The 14,454-nt window shown below is 42.8% G+C and overlaps 1 protein-coding gene across 1 annotated transcript; it reads left to right on the forward strand.

The window, feature by feature from the left end:
- Positions 1-2,127: 2,127 nt before the first annotated feature.
- Positions 2,128-8,945, forward strand: FAM131B (family with sequence similarity 131 member B). Its single transcript, XM_009287140.1, has 7 exons — positions 2,128-2,232; positions 3,709-3,744; positions 6,305-6,398; positions 6,996-7,193; positions 7,519-7,662; positions 8,090-8,266; positions 8,360-8,945. The coding sequence occupies exons 1-7, from the start codon at positions 2,179-2,181 to the stop codon at positions 8,632-8,634; spliced, it is 978 nt and encodes a 325-aa protein (XP_009285415.1). The 5' UTR covers positions 2,128-2,178; the 3' UTR covers positions 8,635-8,945.
- The last annotated feature ends 5,509 nt before the right edge of the window (positions 8,946-14,454 follow it).

Raw genomic sequence — 14,454 nt, forward strand, 5'->3', positions numbered from 1 at the left:
CCCTGTGCTCCTTGGTGGGTGTGCAGACGAGCTTTTGTCGCACAACCCAACGTTATGCCCTGCGAAGGGGGATGCCTGCAGATGGGAGCGAAATGATCTGATCAGAATTTAACACAAGTTCAGCTCTACACTTGTAGCTCATGAATTGATCATGGTTAATAAAAATCAGAATTAGAAATAAATAATTGAACTCAGTAAGGCCAAATGCATGCATGTGCTTGTCAAGAAAATCAGTCAAGAGGATCACAACCTTGAAAGGTGGTCTTTGTCATGCTCATTATAGCCATGTCCTGCCTCCTCCTGAAGTCTGGCTCTGTCTGACCTCTATGCTCACCTTTGTAGCATACAGTAGAGGAACCTCCCTTTTTCTTTTAAGTTCCCTGCAACTTTACTCAACCTAGTCATAGGCATATGGGGGATGCTATTAAAGCACTTGGTTCTAATTATCCTGATGAACAGAAACATACTTCAGGTGTGAAGGGGTAAATATGCCTTGGTTCTTTCAGGAAGAGAGATCTTGCACAGCAGAAAATGATGAGATGTGAAGGTGTGGTGGACACCAACTCACGTAGCATTTGCTTTCTGCTGGTTTTCATTTCACCATGTTTAGCCTTTTTAAGGGACCAAATTATTTTTTTTACATTTTGAATTCTAGCTTATGAGTGCCTCAGGCTTCCCATCCTTAAGTGCCTACATGCCTCCTGCAGGCCTGTGTAGGGCGGAGCACAGCGTCTTGTTTCTACTCGGGAACTGCAGTGAACTAGTGTAAACGTGCCAGAGCTGCTAGAACGTGCAAGGGGATTTACAGATGTCTGTGGAGAAGAAATTTGCTATAAAGAGTAAATAAAAAGCTAAAAGCTAATGAAAACAGAGCCATTCACATCCAATGACATGTATTTCAAATAGACTAGAGATTGCTGAATTGATCCCAGGAATAGATGATCATTTGGGGAGGTATATTTCTTGCCAGGTTCCAAAAGGCTCAGTTTTAAACACAGTGCAACCTTTCCCTCCATGACATGGAAGCAAATAAGTTTTAACTGAGTTTGAGGATGGCACAAAGGCTGAAGGCACGGTAAATAGCTATCTGGACAGAGCAGTCACACAGAGCAGTCCTGGTTACTTGGCTGACTATTTAAAGTGTGTTACTTCGCAGGTAGTTTCACTTTTATTACAATTTAATCTTATTTAATAATCTTATTTTTCATATTTATTAATTCAATTTCATAATTTCTATTTTATGTTATTAATATTTAATTTTACTTGATCCTTTAAGTTCTATTAAAATGCATCTAAAATCAAACGGCACAGACTCTGCTTTTGAATGGGTGACAATCCCGGAAAGCTGTGCAAAGTGCATAGGGATCTGAGTGAACAAACAGCTGAATGTGAGAATCTACTGTGAGGTTATGGCACAATGGGTTAATGTGAAGAGGAGCAGCAAGTAAATTTTAACTTTATTAGCAGAACGGGTGAGAGCAGTCCTGCATTAGTGTATGCTTTTATGTCCACATTTGGAAGAACTGAAAAATTTGAGATGTCTTTTAAAAAGAGACACAGATTTATTAAGGGGGCTGGAAAAATGCTCTACAGTAAGAAACCTAAAGATCTCAGTCTGTTTAGTTTGTCAAGAAGAAAAGCAAGTGTATGAATAACTTTCCTGAAATGTAATGGCAGGTATTAAAAAGGTCTTTAATCTTGCTGAGAACGGCAGAGCAAGGGCACCAGCAGCTCTAAGCTGATGTCAGACCAATTCAAATTATAAAGGAGAAATGCCTTTTTAAGTGATGATGGTTTAGTATTGGGACAGGATATCAAACGAATTGGTTCTTTCTCAGTCACACTTCACGACTGGATGCTTTTTTTTCTGGGGAGCTGTGCTTCAGCCAAGCATGTGTTATGCTTGAGAAAAACACAAATCACTGGTCTTCATATGGAGATAACTGTGTAAACTATAATAGTTGATGGTGTACAGGCAGTCTGATTAAAATAGAAAAGTCTGATTTAAGGCTATTGTGGCCTTAAACTCAGTGATTCTCCTGTATGCTGAGCTGACTTGGCTTAAGACTGCTAGAACAAATTGTAGTGGCATTCAGAAGCCTGACTAGATGTGTTCCCACAGGAAACGAGGTGATTGCAGTAGACTGGAAGGGACTGAAAGATGTGGACCAAATCAATATGGACAGCACCAGTTCACTGCATGGCAGCAGCTTCCATCGGCCTTCCACTGAGGTGAGTGCCTGTCCCAGACCCACTTACCCAGGGGGATCGGAAAGCTTAAATTCTTTCTGAGTTCAGAAATGGGTGTTGTGCTTCACTGGGACATCATCTGGGAGAGGACCAGAATGTCAGTGTGCGCCTGAGGATCAGACTTTCATATCTGTGCAGTTTGGCTTGCATTGAATAGAGTTGAGTCACTCCCTTCAGAATATCCATAGTGAGTAAGAATTTGCAAATGAAAGTGACCACTCATGACTGGAGTGGAACAGAACATGAAAAAAACCGTGGCAGTTCTGACAAGCCTGTAGGTCTGCATTCCTTGAATAATGGATTCATTGAAATGTCCAACACTATGTCTGTCCCAGCTTCTGCAGCACAGCCATAAAATCTTTTGAAGAAACACATTTGTCTCCATTTTGATTTTTAGGGATGCATTCACTAGTAACTCACTGCCAATTGATTTACCATGCAGTATCTCAAGGGCTGGTTCATTTGCTGTTCTGAATTATTGCAGCTTCTGCCATCTTAGATACCTGAATTTTCAGGTCTGTAAGGTTCAGGGTATGCAGTCATCATTAATAAAAAGATCAAAGTTATTTTAAACACATAATATTTGAGGAATCACAAATAATGTTCACAAATAACATTAAAAATAACATACAATTTGCAAAACCTTACAAAGTGCTAATGTATAGGTATTTTTATTTCCTTATTATAACTTGCTGGCTTGGAATGTAACTCCAAGAAACTTGGAGTTTCACGGAATCCTGGCAGAAATTGTGGGGCCCAACCTTGTATGGAAAATTCAGTTAAATCAAATGCAGATCTAAAAGTCAATGAGCATAAACTATACCTCAGTGAACATTTTGATTTATGTGAATGGATACCATAGGTGTAATTGATTCATCTAAATTTTCCTGAGTGTCCACATCCCAAAACCAAGATGTTGAGATGTGAGTCCTCCCAGCTGAAGGAAATGTGCTATGAATTGGTACTGTAATGGCTCATATGGGAAATGGATCTGGTTTGTAAGGGGAAAGTGGGTCAGAATGGACAAACTGCAAGACTACAAGAGAAAATAATTTCAGCAGAAAACAATTCTGTAACTTGCTGTGTTATACTCAAAATATATAGGTAGTGTAGCTCCTCCTTGTGTTAGCCTCAAAGCGATGCAACTCCCACGCACGGGTGCCAGCATTGCAAGATTTAGCAAAGAGCTATTAGAAGGGGAGCCTTATGAAAAGGGGTTTGTTTTTTTCTCTCTTACTCTCTCTATATCATCCTATTCACCGTTGTACCTTCAAACACCATGATATCTACAGACATCACAATCAACAGCAGGGAATGAAACCAGCTTGAAAGACACAAGTTTTTTTAATACATCAGATAAAGTAGTGGCTGGTGATTATGGCAAACTACTAGAGATATGCATGGCTGTTTGCAACTTGTTTGTTACACTAACATGATGTCCTTCTTTGCTTTCTTTAGCAAACACGGACAGATTTCTCCTGGGATGGTATCAATGTGAGTATGTGCCATACCACTGTTCAAATTTCTAGTCATAGGAAGACCAGGATTTGTCTGCCATTGGATACAGTGGAGACCAGAATGGAAACATGACTGAAAGTCTTTAGTGCCACTGAAATTCTGGGAATTGTCTAAGATTCAGAGGATGGTGATGAATTTTTGTTTGCCTCTGAGTCTTTTGCTGTCTGGCAGGTATTGAGATCTGCAGGTGACTAATAAATTGGCTTTGTCCTCTTTGGGACAACTGTGTGTCATTTCATGTGGTCTCTTTTTGAGATTTCTGGGCACTGCTAGATAAAAAAGATGTCTGCCCAGCATGTTTAAAAAATCAGTAGTCTTTGATTAGAGCATCATTGGATCTTCTCCAGGAATTTGAGAGAAATGTATCCCTCATTTTCAGTTGCATACAGAAGTAAAAGAATTCTTAATGTCCCCTGGGGGACATGGTCAGCACCAGTTAACTTCAGTTAGCAAGTGGAAGAAGAAACAAGCAAACATTTTAATAACATGTTCCTTGTTGCTCTTAATACCTATGCCATGAAAAAATATGATTTTATTTTTTTCTTTTTCACTAATGCAAAAACAGCATCCTGAAAAGGGAATAATGCATGTTAGTGCTACCAAACTATTTGTTCTGCTCTGGAGGCTTAAAAAATGTGTTCACATAAATTAGCTTTGATAGTTTTGTACACTTGGAAAGGCAGAATAAGAAGCTGCATTTTTGGTAGTATAAGCATTTTCAAATTTCAGATACTATCAAAACTTTTAAATGGCTGTCATTTTCTGGTTCTCTGTGGTTTGAAAGCACTTGGGCCACTGAATATCAAGGGGACTTATATTTTTAACTAACCCTCGCCCTACTGACATCTCTTTCATTGTGGCACTATGGCTTGGGATCTTTTGCTGAAGCTCAGTTAGAGAAACAAATTGTGCAGGAAAATTATGGTGCATGCAGCAACTGTCTAGAAGAAATTTGTCAGGTTTTCCCTCACTGCACTTCTGCCTAGCTGAAAGCAAGGTACACAAAGTCACGTTTTCTTAAAGGTAGTAGAAGACAGTTTCCTTACTTGCAGTTTCCCATTTTCCAACCCATTCTGAACCCATAGAGTTCTTTGATAATGCAGCTCTTTCTCAGCTTAATTCCGTGGATCTTTGGTATCAAAGCTGGCTCATGAATTTCCTTCCCTTCCCATTCATTCCTGCCTTCATGTCATAGCTCTCCAACCTTGTAGTGGTAGAGACCTTCTGCAGTTTACTTTCTTCTCTGGACCGTTTCCATGAGGTGGCTCACAGCACAGCCCCTAGACTGTCTTGAAACAAATGGGTGGATACTGAACAGTAGCACCCAGGCAGGAATGACCAGTGGGGCATAGATGGACATTCTTCAACCAGCTTTATCACTAAAGGAAATGCATCATGGAACAAGGGCTGTGTTCTCAGCTACACCTGTCACTTTTTACTTCCCCCTGCTTTCTGATTTCTTCACCTCACATGTTACACACAGACATCCCTGGCTCCACAGTTACAGGATGCCTTAGCTGCTGCATTTACACTCAGTTTCCAGAAAGACTCACCTCTCATATTTTGGCAATTGACCGGGATTATGTGCATTCAACATCTTTACAGTGCCTTCCTTTGCCTCCAATTATTTGACTGCCTAGTTATTGCTCCTCTCACCTTTTGTGAGGTTTGTGCCTATGACCAAATGCTTGCTTCATGTCAGGATTTAAAACTTCCAGTGTCATGGTCACTACTTTTGAGTATCTTTGTGTTTGAAACATGCTGGACTTGGTTTTCAGAGAGGTTGAAATGAAGAGCAGAAGCAATGCTTGTTTAGCCCTTGTGAAAATTAAGCCTCATACGCAATGCCTGGCATCTCTGAAGAAGCCTGATGCGTTCATCTTGAGGGACTGTGTTTTGCGATGAAGTCTGTGACTGCTGCCTGTCCCAATACTTTCCTGCCCTTGTTATTCAGGGACTGAGGATGAACATAGAGAAGAGAGTAAAGGGAATTAAGCAGAACTGTAGACCTCATTTGTTTACAGGTCGTTGAAGGTGCTTGAAACAGGATACATCACTGATACAGTTATGTTCATTTTATTAAGACCATATGAGAAGAAATGAAAACCAAAAGTAACATATAAAAATTAATATCTGTAGTATGATGCATATATGATGCATTACTGTGTCTTGCCTATCACATTGTCAGCTCCCCATTGTAAGCTCTCTGAATTGTCTATCAGCCATGTCTTGCATTCTAACAAAGAGTTGGGAAGAGTGCAGCATGTCTATGGAGGACTGGCAGGAGCCAAAGGGAGGCTTCTCACAGCCTGCTTCTGCCTCTCCCACTGACCTTGCCTCACTCAGTCCCACTGCTATGCAATATGGTTAAATAGGCTCTAATTTTTCCTTCCCTTCTTTTGTTTTTTTTCTTGTTGCTTGCTTCTGCTCCTCATCTTCCCCCTACCTTCTGGAGTCCTTATACTGATTTCTCACTTCAATTGACTTCCTTTTCTCCTTCCTGTATATCATTTCTTCATATTCTCTCTCTTTTCAGCTCTCCATGGAAGATACGACCTCCATCCTCCCCAAGCTGAAACGCAACTCCAATGCTTATGGGATTGGGGCTTTGGCTAAATCATCTTTCTCTGGTGAGGTCCTCAAAATTTGGGTTTATCCTTGGCAGCTTCTCTCTACAGGCCTTTGTGCCTCTTCCTGTATCTTCCTGTTGCTCTCCCAACTGCTCCTTTCCGACTCTTGCATTTTTGAGGCCTTAGAGGAGTCTCCATCACAATGGTTCTAGATACAGAAATCTCTTAGCTGTTGCCCTTTCCAGATTTGTCTTACTCCTGTTGGCTTCTCACCATGCACCCCAGCTTAGACATCTCCAATTGCTTTCCCTCAAACAGTCTTGGGCTTAACCCCATTTTCTATTTCTTAGTTTGTTCACTTCTAGGCTTCATCCTTCATGCCCAACTCTGTCCTAAATGGATTCTAGGCAAGGAAGGAAATGGTTTTTCATATTTGGAGTTTCCCTTTTTCCCCCTTCTGAGAGCCAGTCCAAGGAAAGATGGAGAAACTCTCCTGGAGAGTGATACAGTGAAAGGTGGGAGACACCCAACCCAAGGCCTGAACCCTGTCAGGAAAGGAGGGGATAAGCTCCACTTCCAAGAGAGGTAAACAGCATGGCAGACAACCCTGGAGCTGTGTAATAGCCCCTCCTTGTTTTCTAATGTCTGGCCCCTTAGGGATATCTCGCAGCATGAAGGACCATGTCACAAAGCCAACGGCTATGGGCCAAGGCCGTGTGGCTCACATGATTGAATGGCAAGGCTGGGGCAAAGGTAACAGCCAGCAGCAGCAGCACACGCATGAGACAGCACGCAAAGACGCTGATGCCTATTCAGACCTGAGTGATGGTGAAAAGGAGGCCCGGTTCCTTGCAGGTAGCACTAACTTTTTGGCATGTGGATTGGATTGGTTGGGATGTCCTAGAGCAGAATCCCTGAGAGACCAAAGTGCAGGAACCTGAAAAACACACTCAGGAGAGCCTGTGGGTGGTTCAGATGGCTGAAGGAGATGAGAGACTGTGGTTGGAGTATTGCCAATGGAATGCAAAGTGGAGAGAGTGAGGGCCAACTGTGGGTGATGGGTGTTGCTGAGATAGGAGAAGAGTAGGACAGTGTGACCAAGAGATGAGGTTAAAGAGGGTGGTGAGAAGTGGAGACTTTCACACATCCCTGCTTCCCCTCCCTGTCTTCTTTGGCACAGGAGTGATGGAGCAATTTGCTATTTCTGAGGCAACTCTCATGGCCTGGTCCTCCATGGATGGTGAGGATGTGAGTGTAAACTCAAATCAAGAGAACCCAGCAGGCAACTACTCTGAGAACTATCAGGAGCTAATGGAGAGCCAAGGTGAGCTCCAGTGCCTCTTGCTAATCTTGAAACATCCCTTTCCTGCTCTTGTTGTCATGTTGCTCTCTTTCCCTCTACCCTGTTTTATTCTGTAGCCTCAATTTTTGGGATTGGGATCTAGCAGAGGCATCACCTATTTGTGGAGCTGTCCAAGGAACCTAATCTTAACAGGGAGGCTCCAAAGCCCAGTTCCTTTGCCTTTTTTGGGCACAACTGTGGAACAACCTCTTGCAGTCAATTGTGGGTATAATCAAGTTCATCTGTCTGTTGCCTAGAGCTGCCTTTTCTCTTCACCCTCCTCCCCTCTAAAGGATTTATCTACCCTGTACAGTACAGTGCCATGCACAGGCACACAAGCTATCTGAATGAGCCAGCTTGGCCTGGAAAGGGTGTCTAACTGTGTCTTGTTTCCCTCCTTTACTTGCAGAACATATGGCCCAGACGCAGTATGACAGCTGGCCTCATTCCTACGTCTCACAGGGCATGTATTGCTTAGGTTCATCCGATGCCTGGGAGACCAGTGACCAGTCCCTCATTGCTTCCCCAGCAACTGGCTCCTACTTAGGCCAGAATTTTGATGAGTCCCAGACAAACCTTCAGGAAAGCATTTTGATTCAGAGCAGCCTTCTCCAGCAGCAACAGCTGCAGCAACAGCGGCAGGAGCAGAACTTCATCCAGAGCACGGGGCTGGTCCATGTGTGGCCCCTGCAGACTGCTCAGGGTGGGGGTGGGGCTGAGTCCAGCGCATACATGGAGGACCACATTGAGGATGAAGGGAACCCACGGCTGGAGAAGGCTCCTCTCCTAAACAAGAAGCCCTCTCCAGAGGAGGATGATGCAGTGTGCCGGGACCTGGAATCACTGTCTCCTCGAGAGGAGATGGAACATGCTGCACTGAGCCGCAAAGTCTCAGATGTCACCTCCTCTGGGGTGCAGTCCTTTGATGAGGAAGAGGGAGAAACAAACAACTGATGCTGTCTGTGAAGTTCTTATCACTGCTGAACAAATAGAGGGGTGGCAAGGAATGAAATGACAGGGATTCTTCTCTCCAGCTCCCCATACTTCCGAGCAGACACACCTTCCATTCCTGACATTTAATTATTTTTTTAAACAAGAGGAAAATCTCAAAGCGATTGACACATGAAGACCTCTTCTTCCCCTCCACCATGGACACCTATTTTTGATTTTCATTGCTCTGGGCAACACATGTGAGGTGCTTGGAGAGATCTGGATTGGTAAATCATTTCTAAATCTTTTTAATGCAAAGTCTTGGCTGTGGATACAAACTCTTCTGGTACTGGGGATATGGCTGATGAGACAGGCTTGGTATAGGGAGTGGCTATGTGGCTAGAATCCATCGTGGCAGAATGGATGTTGCTCTGTGGACATGGTCCCCTTTGATAGAATATATGAATATAAACTGGTTTAAAATGAAGATATGGCTTTACAAATATAGATTGCACTAGTGTTGTGATTGTGGCTTATACAGAGGATAAGGCTGTATTTGATACAGACTGTACTGAGATGAAAGATTTGCTGTGTAACCAGATCCTCAATAGCACCTTGATATGAAATTGTAGGCTCGATGGATACAAACTGCACTCTGTGGGCATGGGCTGTGCTGCAGTACAGATGGTGTGTCTCTGTGGGCATGGCTCTACTGTGGCATGGAAGAATGGATGCAGATACAAATCTAATGCTGCTCTCAGATATTCATGCTTTGGTCTCTTTCTAATCTTTCATTTATTTGTTTCTCTCTTTGACATTTCTACCTTCCCAGGAGCTGGCAAGAGTGGTGTGTCCTTTTGGCATTGGGCACTGGATGCCAGTGGAAAGGACATTTTCAGCTACAGAGACAGTCATAAAAAGCTGACTCTTGCAGGGGGCTTGAGAACATGTCCATCTCTGGTGCTGCTGCTATATCCTTCTGTCTTTTCCCTTGCCAGCAGTATGGGGAGACCCAGAGAGTAGGCAGCAGATCCAGGAACCGTGTGTACAGCTATGAGATCACAGATATCCAGTTTACATCGGACTTTTCAGTTTTTGCTTTTTTTTTTACCTTTTTATATTGCTGGGAAAGTGTTCCTAACAAAGCAGTTAATAGTGGGAAAGGCTCCAGTCATCACTTAACAGAAATACTGCTCCTTTCCCATTTCTGCCACTCCTTCTGCAGTGCCAAATGTAGCTGGAGGAAAAGGGGTGAGAGGAATTTTTCTCCTCCTATTTATTTCTTCTTCCTGCCTATATTTTCTTCTTTTGTTTTCCTACCCCCAAGCAATGTAAATAATGCTCAGTACTTGGTCTGTTTCTTTTTCCCTCCCATCTCTTTTTTAGGAGTGGAGAAAGCTGATTTCAGTAGTTTTCCCTATTTGTACGGGTTCTATTTTTTTTTTTTTTTTGTTAAAAATATATGGTTCATTGACTAGGGGGAATTCAGTCTCTTGCAATTCCTCGCCATGTTTCTACAGACCTCCTTTTGGCGGGGAGGGGTTTTGAAAGGAAATTGAACTAACTGTCTCCTCTCAAGCTCTCACCAGAAAATAAATGGGAGCAAAAGCAAAAGAAAAAATTGTACAAGGCTATCGATTTTGCTAGAGGGCTGAACAGAACCAGCAGAGATTACCCAAGTGCTGAGTTTTAATTGCAATACCTCTTGCAAGGAAGCATCAGCAAAGCATTGGTTTAGATCAGATGCTACATCTGATGAGCTAGAGAAAGGAATTTGCCTGGGCACTGCCATACTGTCCCAGGGGCAACTCTTTCTCACTTACTCTGACTCATATCTACTCTGTTTAATTCATGATGCATTTGTCTCTGCCTCCTCTTCAGGCTTGGTGTATTTTTTGGATGACAGGAGAGTGATACATGCTTCTTTCCTGATTCAGGTTTAGACCCAGCATATTTGCAGGGAAGAGTATCTGAGGAGAATAAAATGTGAATGAAGTAATATCATCAAGTGACAGAGTTCAGACAGCTCCTGGCAAGCAAAGCAGATGATGTCCTGGAATTAGGAAAAGTACGAATGGGACTCTCAGGTAGAACTTTACCCCACTCAGCTTTCTCCCACTTGCACAGGCAGCTGCATGAAGAGGGTCTCTTCTATGAACGCCCAAGTCTTTCCAGCCAAGTCCACTTCAAGCGGATCTGTCTTCCCTCTCCATTGCACCTCTAAAGGAAAGACCTTTGGGATATTTAAGTAAGACTGGTAATTTGGTGTAGGTAAGAGATAAAAGTTTTTGTGACCACTTTTTTTTACCCATTTGCTTGGGCTTGCTTACATCTCTCTAAGGAGGTAGCTCTTCTCCTGAATGATGACCTTTCAATATCTCTTTAAAGATGTTTACACATTCAGGTGCTAACCTCCCCTGAGCAGGAGCGCTTGATAAAGATGATCTCCTACAGTTCTTGCAGGGCCAGTGCTAGCTTATTGTCCTGAACTTGTTTGGGTCTAGCCATGGAGCAGGGCCTAGGAAATCACACTAGCCAGAACAGGGAGACGGGGCAAGTGCCAAGAGTACCTCAGCAGATGACTAATGAGTAAGTGTTAACCTTTTCTTATTTCTTTTTTAAAAAAGCCTTCAGGGAAACAAAAATGGTTGGTTATGTTCCTTTGTGGGAGAAGATTTGGGTGGCTTGTTGCTTTTTTCTCCAATCCATTTTGTTCCCACGTGCCTCTCCAGGACTGATCTGGATGTTTACGGTAACTTTCAGCGTAGCTTCGAATGATCCCTCTGTGTTGTTTACAGGATTGGGACAAGTGGGTCAGCTTGTCCAGGGCTTCTTTTTCTTTTAATGTGGACATGTGATACATTTACTAAGATGTCTGATCGATGTCTAAAAGATGTACATTATCTCCATGCAAGGCAGTGACAAGGAATTATCTACATGGGAAAAAGTGTGAAAAAAAATGACCTTATAGAAAATTCTATGGAGTTCAATAGGAAAAGAAAACCTATCTGTAGAGTTTTCTAACCTCTGTGGAATGGGATAGAGAATTATACCCTGCTGTATAATTCCATAGCCAGATCTCTAGAAATCTGTAGATAGACTCTCATTCTCTGTGAATTCTGACTGGTTTGAAGACTACGCTCTATATAAACTTTCAAGCTTACTAAATTCTATAAAACTTTTTCATAAAGGTCTTGACTTTCTGTGAATAATAAAATGTCATCCTTTTTCTGAAAAAAAGAAAAAGGCTAATTTCCATGACCTCTCCACAATCCAAAAGAGAAATGTATCTGCCTCTACAGTTGCCAGGAGCTTGACTGGAGAGAGCAGGTCTGCCCATCAACACTTGTGACCTGAGTGAGCATCCTGAGCTGAACTGGAAAGGCAGTTTGAATCTCTGAAAATGGAAAATGGTTTGTATAACCTGGCCTTTTCTTATGCAACAGGCCTGCTGCTTGTGTGTATTCAATATCAGAAAGAGGGACCTAGAACCTTCTATACATTTCCCAGAAAAGCTGTTATTATATAGCTACACCTATTTAAGCATATGGACGGCACAGGTGCTCTGTGAGCAAAATTTGGCCTGCAGTTCCTTTATCCTGGTGAGGAGGGATGACTGGAGAGAGTCCAGCCAAATACTCAGAGCTCAAACTGAATTTGTGAGGCTGAAAATAAGAAGGAAAGGTAAGCTCAGTATCCCTGATGTACAGTTACTAAGAAACTGAGCCCTGCTGTTCATTTACACAAACCCTTTGTAGAGCAGAGCTGCACTACATAAAAATTTTGGATGTTCTTGAAGCAGCTGAGGTAGAAGATTCCCATCTTCCCCCCCCCACCCCTCCCGCAGACTTTGTCTTCAACAGCAACTTGTTGAAGTTATTGTGCTGAACATGAATGAAAGTTTAAACACAAGTGAGCCTGGTTGAAAAAGATCTCAGATGCCACTGCAAGATAATTCTCTCTTGGTCCTTTTCCCATGATTGCTCGTATCTGATCAGTTACACTATTTCTTTATATAAATCCTAAGCTTTCTTTACAAGCCTTGTGGGTTGTCTTCAACTCCATTACCTCAGACTCTGGGATGGAGAAGTCAACCTGGTTCTTTCAGTTTCTGTGCCTCTAAACCATCATCTTCTGGGAAGCTGCTGACAAGTCACCCACTTCCTTTTCCCGCTTAAAAACTTTAACTAATCACCTTTCATGATAGGCTTGCAGCATAGAACACAGTTGAACCGTACCTCTAAGCTGATCAAATGGTGAGCTGCTGTGAAGGAGGCAGCCCTCTGCCCTGACTGTGCTCATGTCCCACAATCCTTGTGCAGATGCTGATGCACTGCTGACCCCACAGCAAACCCGTGCACTTTTACCTGACTATAAAAGTGAAGAGGGAACAGCTGTGAGCAGAGAGAGCACTATTCTCAGCAGCTGGCCTTTGTATCAGGTTAGGGAAACTGTGAAAGTGCACTTTGAAATGGCATCTTCATTATGAGTCTAAGCTGGTAAAAGGAGCTGTCATGCCTCCTTCCTTCCGTGACCACCAGCTGTATACTTCCACTGCCTAAGAAGCACCAGTGCTAACACTCATTTGGCTACTTGGGGACTGACCCCATTGAAAACTAATCCAGTCCCCTATCAAAATAACGGTTTCAGTGGGATCAGCTCCTTGTATTGTTTCACTTGGTGAGGCACGCATCACTCAGGGCTGGTGAAACGTGCAGATGGTCATGTTGAAGAATACTTCTTTGGTTGGAGGTGCAACTTAAATTGGCTTAAGCTGATTTATCTGTCTGAGAAGAATAAACCCAGCTGGGGTACCAGGGAGGATATATTCCCCCCTTCCTGCCCTAGTGTTTTCCTTAGAATTTCTAGTATGCTCTTACCTGATTTGGTTTTTGTTACTTAATGCCCTGTTATTTCCCTCACTATTCCCTCCCCTTCCACAGGCTTCTTCTAATCGGGCAGGAGGAGATGAGTAACTTGATATACGCATGAAATTAATAAAATTAACATGCACAAATCTCGTATGCACTCAGTGATTACACTCCACCGCAACTAAGGATACTGATAATTCTTCTCCTGTAATTGCAAGAGGCAAAGCCTTGTGCAGGAGTGAAGCACAGCTGTTGGAGGTGAGGTTTATCCCTGTCTTTAAGCCAGTTCCAATCTAGTGTAAGATCCAGAATGGCACTTCACACCTAGGCAGAGTCTGTGCGTGATGTACTGTGTACAACAACAACTAACCAGTATTAGTTGTAGGCCCAGAGAAGAGAATTGGAGAGAAGGAAACTGTTCTCTTCATTTGACAGAGGTATGAGGTATGGTGGTGAGGCAAGGGAGCGTGCAACAGTACAGGCTTGTGGACAACTATGTGTGCTCTGTGCAACAGCAAGGAGAAGTCTAGCCAGAGAGGGAAAGACATTGAGAGAAAGGCTTGGGAAAAAGATCAAGAAAAGCTTGAAGGCTTATGTTTACACAACACAGGTAGGAAGCTTCATGGCAGACTCCAGGCAAAATGGGCTCAAGTATAGAATTGCTACGCAAGCTGTAGCTCCAGGATTGGTGCAGCTTATGGTACTCCTTAGTCCAAGCCACACTTGTTTCTGTAAGACAGAGTGATAGGAAAGAGACCTCCCTGAATTTGGGCACCTACTGGCTTCTTTTTCATCATCTTCAAAAAACAGTTCACAATATGCTTAATTCTTCAGGGGAATCGTGTAAGAAATACACCAAATGAGAACTTAGCCATCGTCCAAATGAAGTTAATGTGAGTTCTGTTCTCATTGGAAGCCCAAAATATCTAATTTTAGCTCAGGTTGCCTTAACTGTTTTATTGGTAATTGCCTA

This window comes from Aptenodytes forsteri, unplaced genomic scaffold (genome assembly GCF_000699145.1).
Source record: "Aptenodytes forsteri isolate BGI_AS27 unplaced genomic scaffold, ASM69914v1 Scaffold216, whole genome shotgun sequence".
NCBI classification, from domain to species: Eukaryota; Metazoa; Chordata; class Aves; order Sphenisciformes; family Spheniscidae; genus Aptenodytes; species Aptenodytes forsteri.